The sequence below is a fragment of the Phalacrocorax aristotelis genome, chromosome 8 (assembly GCF_949628215.1).
Source record: "Phalacrocorax aristotelis chromosome 8, bGulAri2.1, whole genome shotgun sequence".
NCBI classification, from domain to species: Eukaryota; Metazoa; Chordata; class Aves; order Suliformes; family Phalacrocoracidae; genus Phalacrocorax; species Phalacrocorax aristotelis.
Window position 1 is genome coordinate 18,444,155 of NC_134283.1, and position 22,229 is coordinate 18,466,383.

Genomic DNA, 22,229 nt, shown 5'->3' on the forward strand with positions numbered 1-22,229 from the left:
ACAGACGTTCACTTCAGGGTGGTAGTCCTTAAGCGCAAAACTGTTTCCTGTTATCAGAAATAGCTGTATTGTTTCATGTGCTGAAAGAACAATGGTGGGTATTTTTTTATTAACCCTTAATTGTCTAGTCATGAATCCAGCAAGTCTTACATGATCCTGCTCACTACTCAAATGATTTAATGTCCTTGTTGCCTTGAAGTAGATCTCACATGTGCTGTTGATAAGAGCATTTTTGGGTCCCAAGACCCTGACAGAAAATTCTTTATATGATTGCTTGTTGGTATGAAAGTAGTTAAAGTGGTTTGAAACCTTTGTAAATTCAGTTAGCAAGAAGACATGGGGAAGGGAGTGAAAGGGAAGCAATTTGCTTATTACACTGATCCTGTATAGTTTAAGTTTAAATGCAGAGAACTTGAAGTGAATTTCCTAGCAGGAGGCCATTGTGGGTTGTCTTTTGCGTTTCGTGTAAGTCGGACAAATGTTGTCTAATAAATCTATGCTCAAAGGGAAGAGATCTCGCTGAATCTTTGTTCTGTTAGATCTGGTAGGTAATATACTACTTCTGTCATGATTAGAAATGGCACACAATTTCGAAATTTGATCATCCTTCTGGGGTGTGTTTGCATGCACTGAGCTGTGACTCCTTGGTGAAGTTTTCTCTGCTCCCAGATTCTAGTTTTGATGCATAAGTTGGGTCTAAGTGACACAATCTTATGCTTCTACTGCAAAATATAGGAATGCATAACAGTGTGGTCTTACTGAACAAATAACTAAACGCTTGGTCTCTTGCGTTATTATTGCATTGTTGTGTGAGCTTGAAATTGCTGTTGGTTCCAGTAAGACTATAGGGGTGGTTTAAAAATCTGTACACAATCCAGAAGTTACGAATTTGAAATATAATTGGAGAGGGACACAGAGGCTAATATGTGTTAGTAGTATTTAATAAACATACGCTAAAAGAAGAGCAACTGTTTTTGTACCACCAATTTAACTCTCATTCCAAGAGGATATGCTATCTTGTCAAGGAAATGTCTGCTTTGTATTTTGCTAATAGATAAGATTTTTAGCTAAGTTTTTAGTGATAAAGAAATACTAATATTGTTGATAACACAGGAGTTGTATTGCTAGTAATATGACACAGATTAGAATATTTGGGAGGTGGCTTTGGATGCTAATAGTTAGTTACTTGGTGTTTCTCTGCTTTGGGAAAATTGAAGTAAAATAATGTATTAAAGGCATGCATTGAAGGCCAGCAACACTTAGTATTACTTACATGCCTAATACATAATTGCTGTTTTTCTTTTCTTTCCTCTTTAATACTTCCTTGTGTTCACTATTTGGAAGGCTTTGAAAACTATTCTTTATAATTTTAAAGCTGTTCTAAGTGCTGACAACTCTTTCATTGCATCCTGTGCTATCAAACAGAAGGGGAATGGAGCAGATTCTCACTGGTTCTTAATTTGTAAGAAAGAAGTTGCAGTGTCCCTCAAATGGTTCCTGGTGGTCTTGCTGATATTTTAAGTCTTGGGTTTGTGGATCTAAACCATGTTAGGAGTCTTGTGCTAAGCATCAGAAGTAATAATGGCTCGTGAGATGGCTGCTTCTTAAACTTTTCCATTGGTATAAGTTTCTCGGCATCTTCAGTTTGTAGTTACAGAAGAAGGAAATGTATGTTGAAGGAATCTACACTAATTGTTCAAGTATTTCTACATGCTATGTAACAAGATTCATTTTAAATTTAAAAAGGCAAGAGAAAGTGAAATTGGGATGGCATCTAGTGCTATTTCCTTTTCATAGAAATAGAATAGGTAGTTTCTGTTCGGAGCAGTTTGTTTCGGTGTAGAAAAGGATTTTAGCCAAGGATCTTTATGCTTTCATGCAGAAATCTGTAAACTGGCAAGAGAACTTGCTCTCTCAGTGAAGAATTTTCACAGAATTGATCCAGTTTACAAGCTCCTGAAAATCATTGTTTTCACATAGCAGATTTTTTAGAAGTCCTTGGCCAAAATATGAACAGATTGCATTTTTACTAATAGAAATGCGTGACTTCAGCACCATACTGTCGTTCAGCAATTTTTGATAGCGAGGAGCATTGTGGTTCTGGGCACTGGATCAGAAAGAAGTGAAACTGCATTTATTCTTCTCGTTGACGCTATATCCATATAGAGGAGGAAACATTCTGATCTGCAACATGTAGAGAAACTGTTAAGAAAATTTCAGGAAAATGCTTGTGAAGCACTGGGGGTAGGGAAGACAAGATCAAGATGAGGCACAAAAGCTGACAGAGAAAGGGAATGTTGTGTGTAAGGCTGCAGGGACACAAGAGGTGGATGCAAGGGGAGACTATAGCTACAGAAAAGAGGAGGAAAAAATGTGCAAGGAAAGATGTAGCTAGAGCAGTCTAATGACAAAAGGAGCCCATGGCCTAAAAAAGGCCTTTAAAATCCTCTGCTCTTCAATGATACTGCTATGACCCATAGTAAAACAGTCATGGCCTTTCTTAGTATTGTGCTTCTTGAATCCAAAAGGAACCTGAGCCTAAAATATTAGGCAGTAGTGCATGAAATGAGGATGAACTGTGGTTGCACAGATACAAATGCTTAACACAGCAGTGTGTATTTATAAAAGCATTTTAAGCTACCATTTCACAAAAGAGGATCAAAATTTGGAATAGGTTGCCCAGGGAGGTATCAGCCTTTGAGATAAGCGGAATTTGACTGGGCTGAGCAGCATAGAAGGACTCTGAAGTTGGCTCTGAGTAGGGACCAGATGTTTTCTAGAGACCCCTTCCAGCTTGACTTATATCTCAACACTTATTTGATGAAAGAACATTATTATCCTTTTTATTCATTGTTGGTCTTGTCATTTATTTAAAAATCAAAATATGTATAATGTTCACAATCATCTCTACATGCTATAGACACATCAGGCCTTTAATATCTTTGCTCGAAATCAAAGAGAAGGCTTGGGATCTTATTTATAGATCAAAAAATAATAGTTTACAAATGATATCATGTGAGTGCACTGGATTGAATATGCTCTATGTCCAAAGATCAGCAAGGGACAGGTACAGATCAGCGCAGCTTGTTGCAGTTAATAACATATGGGCAAAATTGAGGAGAGTGCATACCCAGTTGAGACCAGAGTTTCAACTAGCCTAGTATCCGCTCTGCAGCAATGTCCAGAAGCAGTTGCAACAGGAAGAATTTAAGAGCAGGGAAAACATACGTGATACTTCTTAATATTTTCCCAAAGGCCAAAGATGCAAACGAGGAGCTTTGCTGGATAGGTATCATTTCATGAATTTAATGGTCTTCCAAGAAATTCTCGCTCATAAGTTTTTGAGGTTTTCCTTTAAATCCATGTCAAATTTTAGCATCCACAATTCCATTTAACAAGCTCAGAAGTTCAATCAGTGTGCCTTGTCTGCATTAGTTTGGAATATATTAGCTAGTTTGACATATTAGCTGACAAGTGCTAATATGACACGAAAATTCTATGAGACAAAGTGAAATAAAAATTGAGAAAGTGGTTTACCCAAGTCCAAAGTCTATCACCAGAAAGAGTCATATTGGACAAATACCTGAGAATCCAACTGTCTTTAAAAAAAACCCACCAAACAAAACCAAAGAAAACCCATGCACAAAAAAAAAAACCAAACCACAAAAAAACCAAAACAACAACAAAAAAACTAACAAAAAACCTACCACTGAATTAGAGATTGAAAAGTGGGGGGCGGAGAACCCCTTAACTACTCTCAAAGACAGCAGGAAAAGCAACGTGTTCATTGTTGAAATTATTTCCTGCAATTATGAAACATGTGTTCTGAGTAATAATTAAAGTGAGAACACGTGATGAAAAGCAAAGACTTGAGGATCAGAAGTTACTTTTGAACAAGCAGCTCCATGATTATGCTTACTGCAGCTCAATTTCAACATGCATTCACCAGCGCTATTCACTTCATAGGAGAAGTAAAAAAATACGGGAGTGGAAAGTGTTTTTGGTTTTGGTTTTCTTTTTTTTTTCTTTAACCTTTCCACTGAACATACGTAGTGGTTAAATATTGAAAACCAATGAAAATGTTCATTACTTCTTAAAATATGCCTATAATCTTCTGTCAGCCATGTCGATTAAGCTATCCATAGTGTTTTGGTAATGTAAGATTTTTATTTTCTGTGTGGACTGTTAGTTTGGACACGGTATATATAGTTCTCTGGTTTGGACACTTGCAAAGACAAGCACATGAGATACAAGTGTTTCAGCTACTATGTTCTCATCAATGTTTTTTCAGGTGACCAACTTATTTGATGCTACTTTGGTGTAAAATAACTTGTATAAAGAGTAAAGTCTTGTGCTTAATTTGTTCCATAAAATGGCAGAAGAGGCTTGTGTGCTGGAACAGTTTCCTCATTTTCTCTTATACAGATCTGGTTATTAGAGAATATATAAAAAAAGATATTTTAGGATAGCTCTTTATCTGTGATTTTATTGGATAGTTTGTCATCATTCTGCAATGATGCCACTGAAAACAAAGAGGAGTATATGGCATATTTCAAATGTGAAAAGATAAATGTTTTGACAACCTTAGTTAAAAACAAATCAGTTTAATTGGTATTGTAATTTACAGTGTACCCTTAAAATCTGAACAAAGAAATAATAGGTGCTTTTTAATTAGAAATTAACTGATTTATTCAGCACAGTGTTGGTTCTTAACGTATTCTGAGAGGTTCTAAGATTTCTTACCGGTAAAACTACTGGGTTTTGAATACAGCTTCTTGTTTTTTACTTTTTTTTTTTTAAAGGGCAAAAAGGATTAATGCAATTCCGTCATTGTCATGATCAAATGACTTATTTAAACATACAAGTTCTGCATGTCAGACAGCTTTGAATGATTTTAGATTGCTGTCCATAGCTAATTTTTCTGAGTAAAAAATAAGAGATGATATATTTTGTAATGATAAATTATGATAAATCATTTACTGTCATCATCTGCAGATGGTATTTATGCTAATGTTGTGTAGTTTATCATTGTCAATTATTTTAAATGTTGGAATTTGCATCTCTTATTTATACATATAAAACAGGTATGATACAGAGGTGTTTGCAATAGTAAGGTAACTGCTTGCCTGTAGAGAAACTCAGCAACAGTAGTAGAAAATACCATCTACTGCCGAGTTGTAGCTTTTTGTTTTGAGGCATATTTCTCATTTTTCAGACAGTGGTGCTTCCTGGGTTTTCTGTTAAGAATAACATGGGATTTGCTAGTGGATGTTGTGTTATTTTAAATCTTGAAGTTAAGTAGACTAGTACATGGCATTCACTTACATGTTGGGTCTTTTTCCTAACAGAAAGCTAATCATCACACTAGGGAAGAAGCAGAAAAGAAAAAATGAATCTTCAGATGAATTGTCTGACGCAAAGCAGACTCCGCAGCGGCCATTGAAAGATGATGACTCACAGGTGAGTAGTCAGAATTTTTCCCTTTTAAATTTGTATGTGGTGTTATTTTTACAGATCTTTTTCCCTTCTCTCCAAAAAGTTATACTCCTTTTTGACCCAGTGACAGTTTCTCTCTCATAGGTAGAACCTTACATTATCAGCTGTTTTTCCCCGTTGAAAATTCTACAGGTTACAGTCCCCATTCTGTAATGTGACATCAATGCCCTGCTTATGTCTGTTTCATTTCAGTACAGAAATCCATAGATTTGAGGCTGTAAGTACTCGTTTATTGAGCTGGCAGTTGGACCTGATCCTTACTTTGGCTGACTTTGTGGGGAAGATGCAGAGATTGCCTAATAGAAGGGACATTTATCAGTGAAACTTGCTGTTTGAGAACTCTTATAAGGCTTGTTTCAAACTTCACTGTTTTTTCTGAGCTCTGCTTCTGTAGAAACTGAAATAGTTTCTTGCAGTGTTGAATCTGATTAAAAGTAAGGTTATGTGCTGGAAAGGCACAGGCTTTTATCCTGTGGCAATTTCATCCACAGAAATGAAATCAATATTCAAAATAAGGTGGTGTTGAGTAAAAATTAATTGCATTATTTGATGACAGTGTCAGAAAACAATTATGAGATACTGAGTTGACCTGCAGTATTTCACAGATGATAATGCTGGGGAGGGGGAGGGGAAGGATCAGGATCAGAAGCCATTTCCCAGAATGACTTTATGTTAATTTAAGTGATAGCTTGTCTTAGGTAAAGGTTACCTGGAAGGAAACATGAAATTACTTATTTCTCAGGGAATTTGTCTTGGTATAGGAAGCCCATTTGGTATTTTGAAGGTGGTGAAAGCAGGTTTGGTGGTTCTCAAGTACTGTAACTTATCAATAGTGTTCTGTTATCAGATATAAATTTGTAGGCTAAAGAGTATACTACAAAAAACTGAAGATAATTTCTTTTTTCTCATTGCTCTTGGATTTTTGGATATTTGATTTTTAGCATGACAATGGTCATATTCAATTCTAGTGTGGATAGACAGGGAGTATCATCAAATCTCATGAGCCTGGCACGAAAGGAAGAGGGTAGAGATAATAAGGGGTAGCATGGGATAGAAAAAGATTATACTGCAGAATGTCACAGTACTGGCCCGGGTATCTTTGAAGGGTTTGGGGAGAAGCATAACAGGAAAGACATAACTTGCTTTACTTCGTTACTTCATTCTATGTAGTTTTTGAACATATCCATTATTTTCTCTTCCTATAGCAAACAGCTGTCTATTTCTAAGCTTGGAGGGCAGTTTTAGGTCTTCTTTTTTCCTTAATTCATTTTGTATGCTTAGTTTCACAGTGTTTCCCTTAAATATGTTGATTTATTTCTTGGAAAAATGTGTGGTACTACTTTATTTTGTGCCTTAGAGCATTTGTTTATGACCATGCTTCTCAGCTCACGGAAATACAAAGCTATGTTTAAACAACTCAGGTTATATATTAATACGTTGCAGAACATATGTCTATTGATGTTTCGTTAGTCACTTCATACTTCAAGAAAAGACATAGTGAGAAGGATTGAAAATGTCAGTTAATGCCTCATTAGGTTTTAAAAAATTCAACAAACACTGAGTAAATCTTGAACCTGGTTCTTAATCCTTCTTTTCCTGATTCATACATCATTTAACACTGCTCCGATTAGCTGGTGTGGTGGGGTTGGGTTGAGTTGGTTTTGTTGGTCCCGTCGCATGTTGTGTGTCGTCATCCATCCCCCTGTCCCGTCCCCCCGTCCTGTCCTGTCCCTCCCCGTCCCTCCCCCAAAAAAATTTCTGCTTCTGTCAGCAAACTACTGTTGATTTAGCTATAACGTGACATTTTATGTCATGTTAATGTGTCTGTTTAAATCTGAAGTTTCTTTTTATGCAAACATCACACGCACATTCACTTTTTCTTGAAGAATAGCTAATCTGGCTACTTGATTATGGAAAGCTGATTGAGTAGTTTCATACATGCACTGTCTCAGCGTCTCCAGAAGAATGATGATGCCCATTCTTTGATTTCTGTTGTATATGTAGTGTTAGTACTCTACCTTACTAAAATACTTCGTTTAAATATTTGTTTAAGTATAGCTAGGACTTTTACTAGATACCAGCCAGACCTAGGGCTGAATTTAACAGTCAGGAAGAAAGTTCCTGGGCTGTAATCTTACTGTTCTTTAATATCTGCTCTGCAGAAGCCAATATGACCACAGGATTTGGGGTTTTGTGCTACTCTCAACTTGTTCTTCTCCCAGCTGATTTCTACAGTGTATTGCAAACAGAAATTGCTTTTCCAAAACAAAAATACACTTTGGTGTATAGCTTAGTATAGTTATTTTATAGAGGCTGTTCTACTTTGCTGACTTTATTTTTGTGGTGATCAGTCTTCTAACGCAGATTGCAATGCTTTCAAATGTTAGCTGACTAGTTTGATTCTGCTATTTTTATCTAATGCATTTATGAGTTAAGGTTGAATGTGATGTGTCTCATGTATTGGTACTGAGGGGTGGAAAGGATATGCAATATCCTTATAATCTAAGTATTTGAAACTTAAACAGTTAGTGAGAAGGAATTACTTTCTTAGACTGAACATTATTGCTCCAAATGGAACTTGTTGCCCTCAGGTTCTTGCTGAAATGAGTGGAAGATTAGAGAGATAAATTGCAAAGTAAGCCAAATGCTTCTGTTAAACAAGCTTGATAAAGGTGGAGGAGAAAACAAATACATTAATAAAGCAGTGAACTTTACTAGCCATCAAATCAGACTTCATCAGCAATCTGACCAATATGATCTAATGAAAAATCTTTGTAACTTTTTGTATAGCACTGTTGTTTAGTAGAGACACTTGAGCATATTTTGTATCTTTCACTCAGACTGTTGAATTGGACAGTGACACACTGCTGTTATACTGCGTTATGAAATTGCTGTTGAAATACTGATTCTTCTGGGAGATCTGTTATATATCAGCTTTGTTTCCATACCCTGAAAATACTGTTCCATGTTTGCTTTTGAACTCTAGAAATGAACACATCAAAGGTTTATATGAAACAGGAAAAAAAGAATTAATTGACCGAAGGTAGTATGTGGCTGTTTCTGACCTTCTGTGATTCACAGGCTTCATGTTTTCTATCAAATGTTGGCCTTTGGTTTTAGCTACATCTGAAGTATTGCTCAGAATGTCCCAAACCTTGCAATTCACGTTAGAGGAAGTATTTGGTAAAACCTCTATTTTCATGTCCTGCATGCAGAAGAGAAGATCAAATCGTCAAGTTAAAAGGAAAAAATATGCTGAAGAAGGAGAAGGAAAACAATCAGAAGAAGAAGCTAAAGTTTCTGTGAAAATCAGAAAGAACTCTGCACCGTTGCCTGCTGAACAGCCTTTACAGTTATTTGTGGTAAGTAAAAACTGGCTTGGTCTGTAATGGGAGCTTTCCATTTGCCTCAAGTAGTTCAGTGAATAAAGCTCATAAACTATGGCTCAGGAATAATAATGTATTCCTTCCAAGTTATTTAATGTGACATCTTGCTAAGATCTTGAAAACTGGAAGAAGTGGCTAATTACAATTTCTTCTTTTCTGTTATAAACAGTCATGGACTTAACTGAAGTTAAGGATAAGACTAAGGCTAGGTATATCTCAAATGGTGTATTATGGTGTGTAGGCATATGAAAAAGCTGTATGCTAGTATTACCATGACTTTCAGAAGTAGAAAATTAAATATAAAATTAACTGAGCCTGTGGGGATCTCTGCTTTCTGCTTACAGAGAGTTTTATAAAGATCTTTCCTTCCCCCCCTGCTTTCAGGTTTACACTTCACTGTTTAATTTGTGCCAGCTCCGGTACTCAAATCTACTGTTGAGCCATTCTAGATAAATAAAGTGGCAGGAAACGGGGGAAAAAGCATTTGTGAGATGTTTGAAAGAGTGCCAAAGTTTTAAGGGAAGGAGAAAGGTAATATGATGGGAAACAAATCAGACAAAAGGGAAGGTGACTTTTTATTGGAAGCAACCTGTAAAGATTGGCTCTTTATCTCTGGAACTGCAGCCCAGTCTTGGCAGAGCTAAGTAATCCCGTATCTGTCTCACACCTAAGCCCTGCTGGAATTCCCAGGCACGACCTTGTCTGCCTGATGGCATAGCATGTTTGTTACCTATGTTCAGAGTAAATCTATTAAACTGAGTTTGACACATGCTAGTTTTGTTTCATTAATTTTTTTTAATGTGTCTGCCAGAGTTGTTATTTCTCCATATCTGTATAATGAAATTCTGGGTATGACCTCTGCATCAGATCAACTCAACAGGGCATTCACAGATAGTCTGTGTCTGGAAAGCATCAGAATCACCATTGCTTTCACTATAAGTGTGTTTGGTTAGGTGAGCATTGCATCTGATGCTTTTTGGAAGTGCTGTACTTTTGTATGTATTTCTCTCTGGATAGACCTGGATTTTAAATTTTACTCCCAGGCTGTTAAAGAGAATGTAGAGGTCAAATTTGCCTTAATTGTTGATCTTTTAACAAGCCACTTGTGTTTGAAGGTTTTAAGCCTGATCAGTTTGAAGAGAGAGCATTCACTGCAAATTATGTCATTGTTTTCTTGCACCTATAGGAAAATCCAAGTGAAGAAGATGCAGCAATTGTAGACAAAATCTTATCCTCCAGGTTAATAAAGAAAGAAGTAAGTGATTGTCATGGGATAAAGTTGTTTATTTGAAAAAGGGTTTTGTATCTGTGATTTTACATTTCCTTTGAATTTCCTTTTCTAGATATCTTCTGGGATGACAGTAGAAACAGAAGAGTTTTTTGTAAAATACAAGAACTAGTAAGTATTAAAAAGTTGTTTCACTGGAGGTGTTGACTGAAATTATAAGTACCATATTCATGTACTAAGGTTTTGTATTGTTTGAAGATCACTTATAATCAGATGTATCACCTTTTGAGATCTTTGTTTACAAATTTAATGTTAAAATTGCGAAGAATTTGCATTATATTGTTAGTAATAATTGTAAAATTACCAGCATTGTGAAAGCAGCACTGACCAATAAGCTGACAGCCATTATGGCCAAAAGAAAAGAGTTTTTAAAGAATATACATTTAGTAAATTCATCAGGGGCTACATGCCTGAGGCTAATTCTATTTTCATTAATTCAAATCAGAGCTATTTTGTGAACCTAGATTAGATTTTCAGTGTCACACATCTAGTAGAGGTTGATGTAGGAGTTGATCTTACTGTTTTAAAAAGAAAACAACTAGCAACAGAAATTACATCAGAAGCAGGAAATAGAAGAAGAAAAAGAACTTTTTCCATATTTTCCTATTATAAATTTAATACCTATCTTCCTGTCAGCACTGACTTCCTGACGTTGAAAGTGCAAGCACATTTTTAATTTTACATATGTGAGTAATTTCATTAGATTCTTGCTAATAAATGTAATTTTCTTGAGGCTCTGGATTCACATGTTCCTGGAGACCATTTAGCTTTTGTTTTCTGAAAGGGTGAAGTCTGTCTTTTCATCCAAGAATGAGTAATTTCCAGCAATAGCTTTGTTTTTTTATTGGTAGCATATCTTAAGAAAGCTTAGAGAGTGATGAAAACATATTAAAAAGGGGGAGAGGAAGAAGTATATGTACCTCTGCCAAACCAGTCTAACTTCAGAAAGGCTCACTTGGGGTGCAGTTAGATGGTGTAGGTATTGGTGCTCATGCTTCCTCCTTCCTTTGATTTTTACTCTATCCTTCTCTCCCAACCCAATCTGATGGCATGTACCTTTTTGCCATGGGCTCTGATGTTCTTCAATGGCCTTTTAATGGGCTTAGCTATATAGTTCAGCAGTAGCTGTGAAGAGATGTTCACGTGGAGTACATGAAAAAGCTAGGTCCAATATATTGAGTCCTTTATATCTCTGGATGTTTTCTGATAGAGGTGTCAGATTTTAAACTTGATTTATTTAAGCTCATTTTAAATACTCGTTTCTCTTCTTAGGACGCGTGACAGAAATTTGTGAATCCATAGTGTTCTGTGGATCCTAGCCCAAAAACACTGCCTTAACTAGATGCTGTAAGATGATTAATTGGAGGAGAATAAATCTTTGATCTTTACAGTGAATTCTGTTTTAAATGATAAAATGTTTTTTGAGTTAAATTCTTGTTTATAAAATACATTTTATCTGTATATTAAAAATAGTAAGCTTTTGCTTTCACTAATAAGTTCATGTTAATCTCTGTAATTTTAGCTCTTATCTCCACTGTGAGTGGGCCACAGAACAACAGCTTTTAAAGGATAAAAGAATACAGCAGAAAATAAAACGATTCAAATTAAGGCAAGCACAAAGAGCTCACTTTTTTGCAGATGTGAGTATGAAACATACAATTGAATAAGGTGGTTTTTTTTCCCTCTTGTAAAATTGTTATTAATAGCTTGCTTTTAAATGGAACAGCTGAATGTTGAGAAGTGAAAATTAGCCTTGTCTTTGGTTGGGTTTTTGGTTGTAGCAGGGGGTTGTGTAACGTAATTTTAAGAGCAAGTTTTCTGGAGTCACTGAACTAACCTGACCTGCATGGTTTAAAATTGGAATTGTTTGGGTAGCTACTTAAAAGTGGTAAGGAGGGAAACATTATGTTAGGATGGCTAGTTTCTCTACTATATGACTTTCCCAAGACAGCCCTTCATCCCTAAATGACTGCATTTTTTATTCTAATGTCAGATCCCTTTTCAGTGCCGGTTGCCAAGAAAAAAAAAAGGGTGGGGGTGGGGGTGTGTGAATTTTAAGGTGTGTGCAAAAGCCTCAGTAGTTTCCAACTGCCAAATTCATTTTGCGTATGATGAGACCAAGTCTTAGCATATACCAGCTTTTTTTGCCCCTCTACAGATTTTATTAATCTTATGTTGCAGATGGAAGAAGAACCTTTTAATCCCGACTATGTTGAAGTAGATCGGGTATTAGAAGTATCTCTTTGTGAAGATAAGGACACTGGTGAGGTAAATATATCTTAAAGCAAATCAAGAAGATACACCTCCAAGTTGTGTTTGATAATCATAATTTTAGCAGATTTCAGAGTAACACCCTAAAGATTTTAAGCGTCAATAATATTTTTAATGAGACATGACAGTCTTGTCATTTGCTATGCTAGCCATGTATTTTGAAACAGAAATCGGAGTTCAGTGGCTTATATTTTTATTAGTATTAATAGCTCATGGTAAACAAAGCTTAGGTAGTTACTGACATAAATGTGAGCTTTGATAATTGCCTTGTGAATTCCAACAAAAGGGCTGATCCCATGTACTGTCCTGTCTCTCTGATAGTGACAAGGGGTCACTGCTGAAAAAAGCACAAGAAGGCAGGTCAGTGGTGGTTCCCTCTTCCTAACTCTGTCCCTAGGCAACCAGTGATAGAGAGGTGTTCTGATAGCCACCAGTGGGCATTTCCTTTATATTTATCAAAACTCTTTTTTTTAACCTGAAGTACTTCTTCTAGAAAGCTGTAACAGAACCAAAACATAAGATTAGAAAAATTAACAAGAACAAACAAACAAAAAAAAACAGAAAAGCAAATCAAGCAGATAAATTGTCAAAATTCAGAAAGTCTGAGGCAAGCAGAGAGCAAAGACTGACAAAATTGTTGATTAAGGCTGTTGGAATAGTTATGATACTTAGTCTGTTCTAGACAGCAAAATGAGCAGACCCAGTGACTTCTGCATTAATCTTCCTAAAGCAGGGTTGATGGTTAAAAATTACTTTTCATTGTATGCAGATGTCATTTTTACACTTTTTACACGTAAAAAAAATACGGTGTTGTCGTAAGACTTGACCACACCTTCCTGAAAGATTACTTTTTATTTGGTTTTTAAATATTTATTTACTGAATCTAAATAAAATTCTGTTCCTTGTTTCCATCTTTTGAGACTTTTCCTGAATTTTTAGATATGTTGCCCAGCAGACCTGTAAAGCTTTCTATTTTGTTGAGAAGATCTGTTTAGGAACTTTCTCAAGCTCTTTGTTTTAGGCTTAGGTAGCCTGATTCAGAGAGTGGAGGAAATGTTCTGGGTAACACCTTAGTAGTTAATTCTGCATGTGTCGTGCCCCCCCAGCTCTGTTTCCACAAACATCACAAATGTAGTAATTTATCTTTCCTAATACTAAGATGTACTCGTGGCAAATGGGACTGAGAAGTACTACAGGGGTCTACAACAAGTGGCAGAGTATGAGAAGCCAAGGATAAGTAGGTAGATAACAAGAATCAACACCGAATGTTTTAAAAAGTATGAGAAATGTGCTTTTGTTTCCAGCTCTCATGTAAGCTAGTTAAGTAGTAAGGCATATTAATGGTGTGTATACTAAATTAAAAGCTGATAACATTCAGAATTTTCTTCTGCAGCCTGTTATTTACTATTTAGTAAAATGGTGTTCGTTGCCATATGAAGACAGTACGTGGGAACTGAAAGAAGATGTAGATCAAGCAAAAATAGAAGAATTTGAACAATTGCAAGCTTCCAGGCCTGACTCAAGGAGACTGGTAAAATCATACCTAATTTACTCCTCTGTCTTTGCAAATGGGACTTGATTTTCCCAGCTTTAAACTTCTATGTTAAAACACAAGGCTTATTGAAATACTGTGTAAAGGATCTGTGTGCCTTGTTACCTAGGAATAATGATGTTTTCAGGTAGGTATAGATAAATATTCTTATCTGATTTGGTTCTCTGCTTAAAAAAAAAACCACAACTGTTTAGGGATAAAAACATGAAGTGCTATGACTTCCTGAGCTCCCAGCTGAGTGATGAGCAACACATTGAAACCGGCTATCACAGAATCTGAACACCATTAAGACAAGAAGAAAACAGAAAATATAAACATCCTTTTATAGGGAACAGAATTAAGTCTTGTGCTTCAGCACTGAAGGAAATTGGCAAATGACATCTGTCAAATTAATTCCGTAATTACTTCCTGATTTTATTTTTCTTCTTGTCATAAAGGGCTAGCTGAAAGAAAGAAAAATATGTGTAATAAGGAAATGTGTTTTATCTTTAAATTATTAATCTTCTGTCTCAAAGAGCAGCAGAAAACAAAACAGTTCTATTTAAAGCCCTGTATGTCATTGTTAGAGTAAGGCATGTGACCTGCGTGGTGTAGTACAACACTTGTTCTAACTTACTTATTTTACATAACCGGATATGCAGTGTTCTAATTTGTAGGCTTTGGATTTTATTGTAATGGTTTTCCCATCTACAGATAATGACATTGGTCCTGATGAACATCTTCATATTATATTTAGTTCATTTTTTTAGTATTTATGTAAAATCCTGCCATTTGGGCATGTGTGTAGAAGGGCTTTTATACCTCTCTGTTTACCATATTTGGCTTTGAGAGAAAAAGATGATTAAAGTGCAGCTGTACAACTGACAGTCAACTTAGCATCAGCACAAGAATTTTTTTCTTCCAGGCTCCAATAAGTACAAGGAAGTACTTGCTGACTGCAGCTCTGTGAGCAAGAGCATGGCTGCTCCTGGTGTGGGGGAGTGGACAGGTGGTTTCTTGTGGGTGAGGGGAGAAAGCCACAGCTGCTGGGGAAGGACACCTACTGTTGCACTGAGACCTGGTGTCAGGTGATGCTGATGGTGGCAATAGAGAGATATAAAATAAAAATCTAAAATTCAGAGCTGCCAGATAAGGCCACATGACTCGAGTGGATGTAAGCTTTTATAAATACTGAGAAATATATTAAAAAAGAAGTTTACAGCTGATCAGAAAAGCTCCTACTGAAAATATTTTGCTTCAGTGTGTGCTTGTTCACTTTGGGGTGCCGAAGCTATTAAAAGAGAGTGTTTTCTGCTGGAATCATACCTAGTATCAGTCAAAAACTTCATTATTTCTCTACTAAGTTGCTTGCTAAGCTAATAGCCAGCCTGTTTTGTCTCCAGGCTTGGGAACTAGTGTGTGTGTGTGTGTGTGTATATATATATATATATATACACACACACATATACGTAGCCTCTTAGCTTTCCTTTAGCTTGCTCAGGACATTAAGATGATATACCTTGATACTATTACAGTCTGTTTTGTGCCACTCAAAAGTCTAGTTTTTTTATTCCTGGTGTTGGCTTCCTGAACTGTCTGTGAGATCAAGTGATAAGCAGTGACCAGGGCAGGTGCTGAAAGAAAAGGGCAAGATCACAGTAACTCGGTGTAGATTGCCCAAACTGCTTCAGGATCCAGAGTTACTTAGACTTTGGGGATTTTGATAGTCCCAAATACTTAGTTGGCTCTGGTTGTAGGACAGCTGTTCTTAGAGCTTCCAAAGTGAAACTTCATATATTCCTGAAATTTCTCATATAAATGAATTAGTAGTTCAAACTATCAGTGCCAAGCTATTTTTATGCTTAGTTTTAGAAATCAGTTGCTTGATATCATAATAATAATATATTCTTAAATTATTTTTAAAAGTATTAACTTAGAGACAAATAAATACAAATTTTAGGTTTCTGCAGACTAGTAATTAGTAAGTAATGTTAACAATTACACCATCCCAGATTTAAGGTTGAATAATGACATCCTAAATCTAAATGGTTACATTCAGGAAATAATGGGTTAAAATGTTTTGGAAAAATAAAGTATGTACCAACTTGTACATGTATTAATCTCTCCCTTGAAGGACCGACCACCTCCAAACTCCTGGAAGAAGATAGAACAGTCCAGGGAATATAAAAACGGCAATCAGCTCAGGGAATATCAACTGGAAGGACTTAACTGGCTCCTATTCAACTGGTACAACAGGTATATGCATGGAATGTTTTTTAATGTAAACTTTAGACCATATGGAGTGAATCACTGTTGCTGGGGATGAATACTGGCTTAACTAAATTTATCTTCTCTGCTTATTGCTAAAAGGGTGTAACTGGAAAAAAAAAACAGATTTCTTTTGGGTGTACAAGCATGTTTTTATCAACACAAATAACAACAAATTTTAAAAGAGTAAAACTAACCTAATTGAAAATAAATTTTCAATGGCTATGAGGAAATTAAAACAAAAAGCAACTTTCACCGAAGTGAAAGCTTTCAGAATTTTTGGAACAACTGGGAAATGCTTGCATCTTTCAAAATTATTTCTATAATTAATATGTATTTCAAATAAAGTTACCTCTCTTCGAAAAGGCTAGTAAATAATTGAGTTTTCTACATTGAAAGCTAAAGTTAACTTTGGTTCATTAATGCTATGATGTATTAATGGGAATATAATAACTTTCAAGATTTTTTCCAGAATGATGTATTTTCTCTGTATCTAAGTTGGATTTCTACTTGTGAATCTTCCTGCTTGCTTTATTTCCAAAATATCAGTTGCCTGTCCTTTATAGATACTATGTCAGTGAGCATACCAGCATACCATTTTATCATACAGTTTCATGATCTGCAAAAGAAAATTTAATTTGCAGTCAAACACTACAGTGTGAGCATCTGTGCAGAGTGAAGGGCTGGAATGTATGGCTGAGGGTGAGCACCTAGTGGTACTTCATGTAGTAATTTGGTTATATGCATCTGTCTTAGTTTTGGAAACGAGGGGAAATTTTTCACTTCTTTCACGTGAGTGTAGCTGGGATGATTTCCATCTGTGACCTTTAGGGAATCTTCATTAATTTCTAGCAGTTTTTTCAAGGCAAGTGTACATACAGGAAATCTGATTAATCTGAATTCCTTTAATTAGGGCAGATGTAGTCCCAAAAGAATACTTTTGGAATATTTTTCTAGGAGAACCTCATGGAACATACCATTTTCAGGTTTTGCCAGTGCTAAACATGATTGAAAGCTTGTGGTTTTGCATACAGAGTTCATTCTTTCATCATAACCAGGGAACACTTCTAGGCATCTTTTACAGTGCCTCAGTTTTGGCCATTGATTTAAACTGATATATTTGAGCTTTGTTTTATAAAATGTCCATTTGAGTAACAGCTTCAGTGTCTGCACTTCTTTTGATGCTAGTAACAAATAAATATATTTTACTTTAGGCAAAATTGCATTTTAGCGGATGAAATGGGTCTTGGCAAAACCATTCAGTCAATTACATTCCTCTATGAAATCCTCCTGGCTGGTATAAGAGGACCTTTTCTCATCATAGCTCCACTTTCCACCATAACGAACTGGGAAAGAGAATTTCGCACGTGGACTGACCTTAATGTTGTAGTGTATCATGGAAGTATGATCAGCAGGCAGATGATTCAGCAGTACGAAATGTACTTCAGGGACTCCCAGGTATTGTAATGTCACTTGTATGCAATAACTTCACCAAAATCTGTTGCAGGTAGTAGTAATGAAAAGTATATTTCACATTATCTGTACATATGTCTTCATGAAAGTCGTTTCACATCCCATGATGTGTTTTTTAAGCTCTTTACATATCAGCATACATTGAAGATTCTTACTGAGTAAATTTTTAAAAGGGGTTGCAGCAGGATATATGTTGTTTCAGTATGCAGAGTAATTTTGCAACTGAATAGCAGTGACATTGATATTCATGTGGAGATTAAAGTGTACACAGATGGTTGTAGTTGGGTCCTGAATTTGAAGAGCAGTGAGGAAAAAAATAGAGCCAATAAAGCTCTATGTTACCTTTACGTAGATGGTGATTTCCTTTTTGTAGTGTAAAGCTGATGTGTCTACGTACAGTTTGCTTTTCTGTCTGAAATCCTTCACATTGATGTGAAAAAAAACCTTGAAGTCTGACTATTTTAAAAGGTTGTTTTTGCCTTTGCTGTATATTCTGCATAAATAAACAGGTTTTTTAAAACTATCATGGTATTTCTCCAAAACTGACAAGGCTGAAACCTTTTTTTAAAGTAGTGCTAAATATTGAAATGACATATTGTTTCTCTAGTGAGTTATTGTGCACTGCCTTACATATTCTCTTTGTCAGACCAGTGGAGTAAAGTAAGCTGGATAACAAGTGTTCATTTAGTTCTCAGGTGGTATTTTTATTTCTTACTGTATGAGTGCTAAATGTATTACCGTCATATATTTTGATAGATCAACTGTAGGGTTTTTCCTGTCAGTCTCTTTGAGATTTTCCCAGGGTTAAAAATGTGATATTATCTACGTGCACCTTTTGAAACATTTTTATTAGATGGTTATATCTGTAATTTAAAAGTGGTTAAAATTTTACTATTCATTGGACAATACTAGATTTGTGGCAATGGATAATTCCTCATTAGTATTAATTCCAGAGTTATAGAGATGTAATAAATGTGTATGGGATGACAGAACAATTTATAATGCAAAATCTGATGCCTGGCTCTTGATAATTTCAGCAACAAAATCTTTAAGTAGATTCAAGGTAATTAACAAATTTTATGTGTTGATGAATCTCTAGGGACGCATTGTTCGAGGTACCTACAGATTCCAAGCCATTATCACAACTTTTGAAATGATTCTTGGTGGGTGTCCAGAGTTAAATGCAATTGAATGGCGGTGTGTTATTATCGATGAAGCTCACAGACTGAAGAACAAAAATTGCAAACTCTTGGAAGGACTAAAATTAATGAACCTTGTGAGTAACTAGATTTTACTTCTGGGATTTGATTCTAGTTAAGTACAGTACAATAATACATCACAAATTTGTTTTACCTGCCAAAAAAGACCTGTCAAGAAGTCCTTCTCAGGAGATATCTATTCCTGATACTCTCTTCAAATGTATGTATTTATTAATAGCTGATGCTGGTATGTTTTTTAAATAAAGTGTGGCAAGTTCTAACTGTAAGCAGAATCTATTTCTGATTATACTATTCTATAGTTAGTTTTGATTATGACGATTTAATTCAAAATGGGCTTTTAATTACTGCACAAAGACTGTTTCATTATTAAATGTTTAAAAACATAGAAAGTATTTTAAACAAGGTATTTAACTATATAAGCAAGCAAGTAATCATGCTACCAAGCAAGTAGTAAAATTTAAAACAGAAATATTGTTTAGTCCCATATTAAAGCTTTTACTTCATATAGCATAAGGTTTTAAAAAGCAGATACTACCGTGAGTCTTCAGGCTTTTGGTGCATTACTACAAGATGCACCATGACTAGTTTTGCATTGTGGTTATTTTTTACTTCATTATTACTTTGATACACTTGTTGCTACATGTTCTCAGAAGTCGTCTTACTTGCTTTCTGATAGATGCTTGGAGCGTACTTACCGCACTATAGACGGAGACGATTATACATCTGTGAATATTACAGGCAAAAGTTGAACTGTTCAGTCATTTCTTTGTTACAGATGCAGGAAGACAGGATTTAAAGAAAAGCTAGTAGAAAATACTTATTTTTTTATAAACGTGCTTATCTGTATTACCTGTGTACTTAGTGACATGCAGAGCTGGTATTTTCAGTTTATAACACTCTGACTCAACACAAGTTTTTGCAAATGTGTGCACGTTAAGGTCACGTGAGTTATGTTTCCTTTTCTAGGAGCATAAAGTACTGTTAACGGGTACCCCACTGCAGAACACAGTAGAAGAATTATTTAGCCTTCTTCATTTTCTTGAACCATTGCGTTTTCCTGCTGAGTGTACATTCATGCAAGAATTCGGAGACCTTAAAACGGAAGAACAGGTATTGCATGTTGAATAAATTCATTTTGAGCTACAGTATTTGAGTGACTTCTTCGAAGGAAAAGCTTTCATTTTATATAGTAACTGTTATTGCTCCCCACCCTCGCCTTCCCTCCCCACGTATCACTTCTGAGTTCTTTTGTCATGCAAATTTTTTAAACTGTGCAGGCAGTAGAAATCAGTCAAGTATGATATTTTATGTTAAAGAAGTATTTTCAATTTTGGGGGTTAGTCTTTTTAATTTGACAAGTAAATAGTGAGAATAATAAAAATTGAGGCTTTCTGGCTTTGTAGGCAAAGTTTTTGCAGACAAATGCTTAAAAGGTACTTTTGGGGGGTTGGAGTACATTAAAAAAATTCTTCAGTAATTTGGGGATAAAAACAAGGATATATCCCCCCTGGAAAACATCTTACGTAAGTCTAGGAAAGAAAATTGGTGATACGGAATTAAAATTTTTTAAATTAAACTACACTATTACTTTTCCATGTTCCAACAAACTATTGTGTTTCATTTAGGTTCAGAAACTACAAGCTATCCTGAAGCCCATGATGCTCAGACGATTAAAGGAAGATGTAGAAAAAAAGCTGGCTCCCAAGGAGGAAACTATAATTGAAGTAGAACTAACTAATATTCAGAAGAAATATTACCGAGCAATCTTGGAGAAAAATTTTGCTTTCTTATCCAAAGGCGCAGGTCAAGCAAATGTACCCAATCTGGTTAACACGATGATGGAACTCAGAAAGTGTTGTAATCACCCTTATCTCATCAAAGGTAAATGCATGATAAACATGGATTCTTTTTTAACTAATTTCTTCTTTCATTCAAAATACGTAAGAACTTTTGTCGTAATTCTTTGATGTTTTCACCAGACTTGCCAAGGATTGGATTAGGTGGAAGCATTTTTTTAATAGATGTAAGGCAAAGTTGTGAGGCCTGAAACGTGGACTTGTTGTTTTGTAGGATTTCACAGAACATTTAGAAGCAATTATCTCATAAAAATGTTACATCTCTTCAAAAGCAGTATGAAAAAGAACTTCTAGAGCTAACTTTTAAAATTAATGCTTTTTGCTAGTGATACGGTCTGTGTCAGTCTTCATTGCTTTTCTCATTTATAACTAACTTGGATGTTTTTCCTGCTTGCAAGAAAATACACTTTAAGCTCTTAAAGTTTTGGCTATTATTTCAGTCATAGTGGGACTTCAGAAAAGGTCGTCAAAATACTGTTTTTAAGGCTCATGTCCCATTTAAAATATCACAGCGACAAATGGACTTGCATTTTTAATTATTGGGGTTGGGGTTTTTTCGCACAACACTTGAGAACAAGTATTTTTGTTTTTGCAATTTGGGGTCTTCACCTCATTCAAGGTGTTCTTTCTGTGGTGTTCTGCTTAAAAACTTGTTTTCAAAGAGCATAGGAATAGATGTTCTTGCTAGACTTTAGTCAATCCATAGCTTTGTTCTGTCTCCAGCAGTGGCTAAAGGGGGCTATTTAGAGTACAGGCACGAATTTTGGTAACTTAGTCTTGTATGTATAGGGAGATGATTTTGCAGATACACCTATAGACACAGAAATATTCTTTGATAGGTGCTGAAGAGAAAATCCTTGGAGAGTTTAAAGAAACTTATAGCCCAAGTGCTCCTGACTTTCATCTGCAAGCAATGATCCAGTCTGCTGGTAAATTGGTTCTTATTGATAAACTTCTTCCAAAAATGAAAGCAGGAGGCCACAAGGTCCTTATCTTCTCTCAAATGGTGCGCTGCCTTGATATTTTGGAGGATTACCTTATACATAAAAGGTAAGATACTGCATATTCTGTCTTCTGTAGTAGATTGTTTTCAGTGGGTATATCTTTGAATGTTGGCACAGGATTAACAATTACAGCATACCAAAGAGAGGAATTATTTTTTTTTGCTAACCGCTGTGTAACTTGCTGTGTTCTGTGATGGCTTATCATTTATTCACCAGAAAACGAAAAACTTCAGAGAACAACTGAATAGAGGTTGTTAGCAAACGATGTGCCTTCAGTTTGTTGCTTTTTCTATTAAACATTCTGGTATGTATGTACTGTTCATACATTGCCAGTCAGAAACCAAGGCAGTTCAAGCTCAGCGCTGCTCATCCACACCCCAGAAGCATAGAATGCAGGTTTTACTTGCATCATGTTGAACTTGGACCAGACAGGGGT

General features: G+C 35.7%; 1 protein-coding gene across 8 annotated transcripts in view; it reads left to right on the forward strand.

Moving 5' to 3' along the window:
- The window catches only part of CHD9 (chromodomain helicase DNA binding protein 9), a 97,714-nt gene that overhangs the window by 46,312 nt on the left and 29,173 nt on the right, over positions 1 to 22,229 (forward strand). For all 8 annotated transcript variants that reach the window (XM_075101599.1, XM_075101597.1, XM_075101601.1 and 5 more), the window contains 13 exons: positions 5,349 to 5,460; positions 8,712 to 8,858; positions 10,069 to 10,137; positions 10,226 to 10,281; positions 11,693 to 11,810; positions 12,352 to 12,438; positions 13,835 to 13,972; positions 16,107 to 16,228; positions 17,455 to 17,698; positions 18,813 to 18,989; positions 19,900 to 20,043; positions 20,559 to 20,814; positions 21,629 to 21,839. In XM_075101599.1, coding sequence (XP_074957700.1) covers positions 5,349 to 5,460; positions 8,712 to 8,858; positions 10,069 to 10,137; positions 10,226 to 10,281; positions 11,693 to 11,810; positions 12,352 to 12,438; positions 13,835 to 13,972; positions 16,107 to 16,228; positions 17,455 to 17,698; positions 18,813 to 18,989; positions 19,900 to 20,043; positions 20,559 to 20,814; positions 21,629 to 21,839 — 1,881 coding nt within the window. The remainder of the gene's footprint in view (positions 1 to 5,348; positions 5,461 to 8,711; positions 8,859 to 10,068; positions 10,138 to 10,225; positions 10,282 to 11,692; positions 11,811 to 12,351; positions 12,439 to 13,834; positions 13,973 to 16,106; positions 16,229 to 17,454; positions 17,699 to 18,812; positions 18,990 to 19,899; positions 20,044 to 20,558; positions 20,815 to 21,628; positions 21,840 to 22,229) is intronic.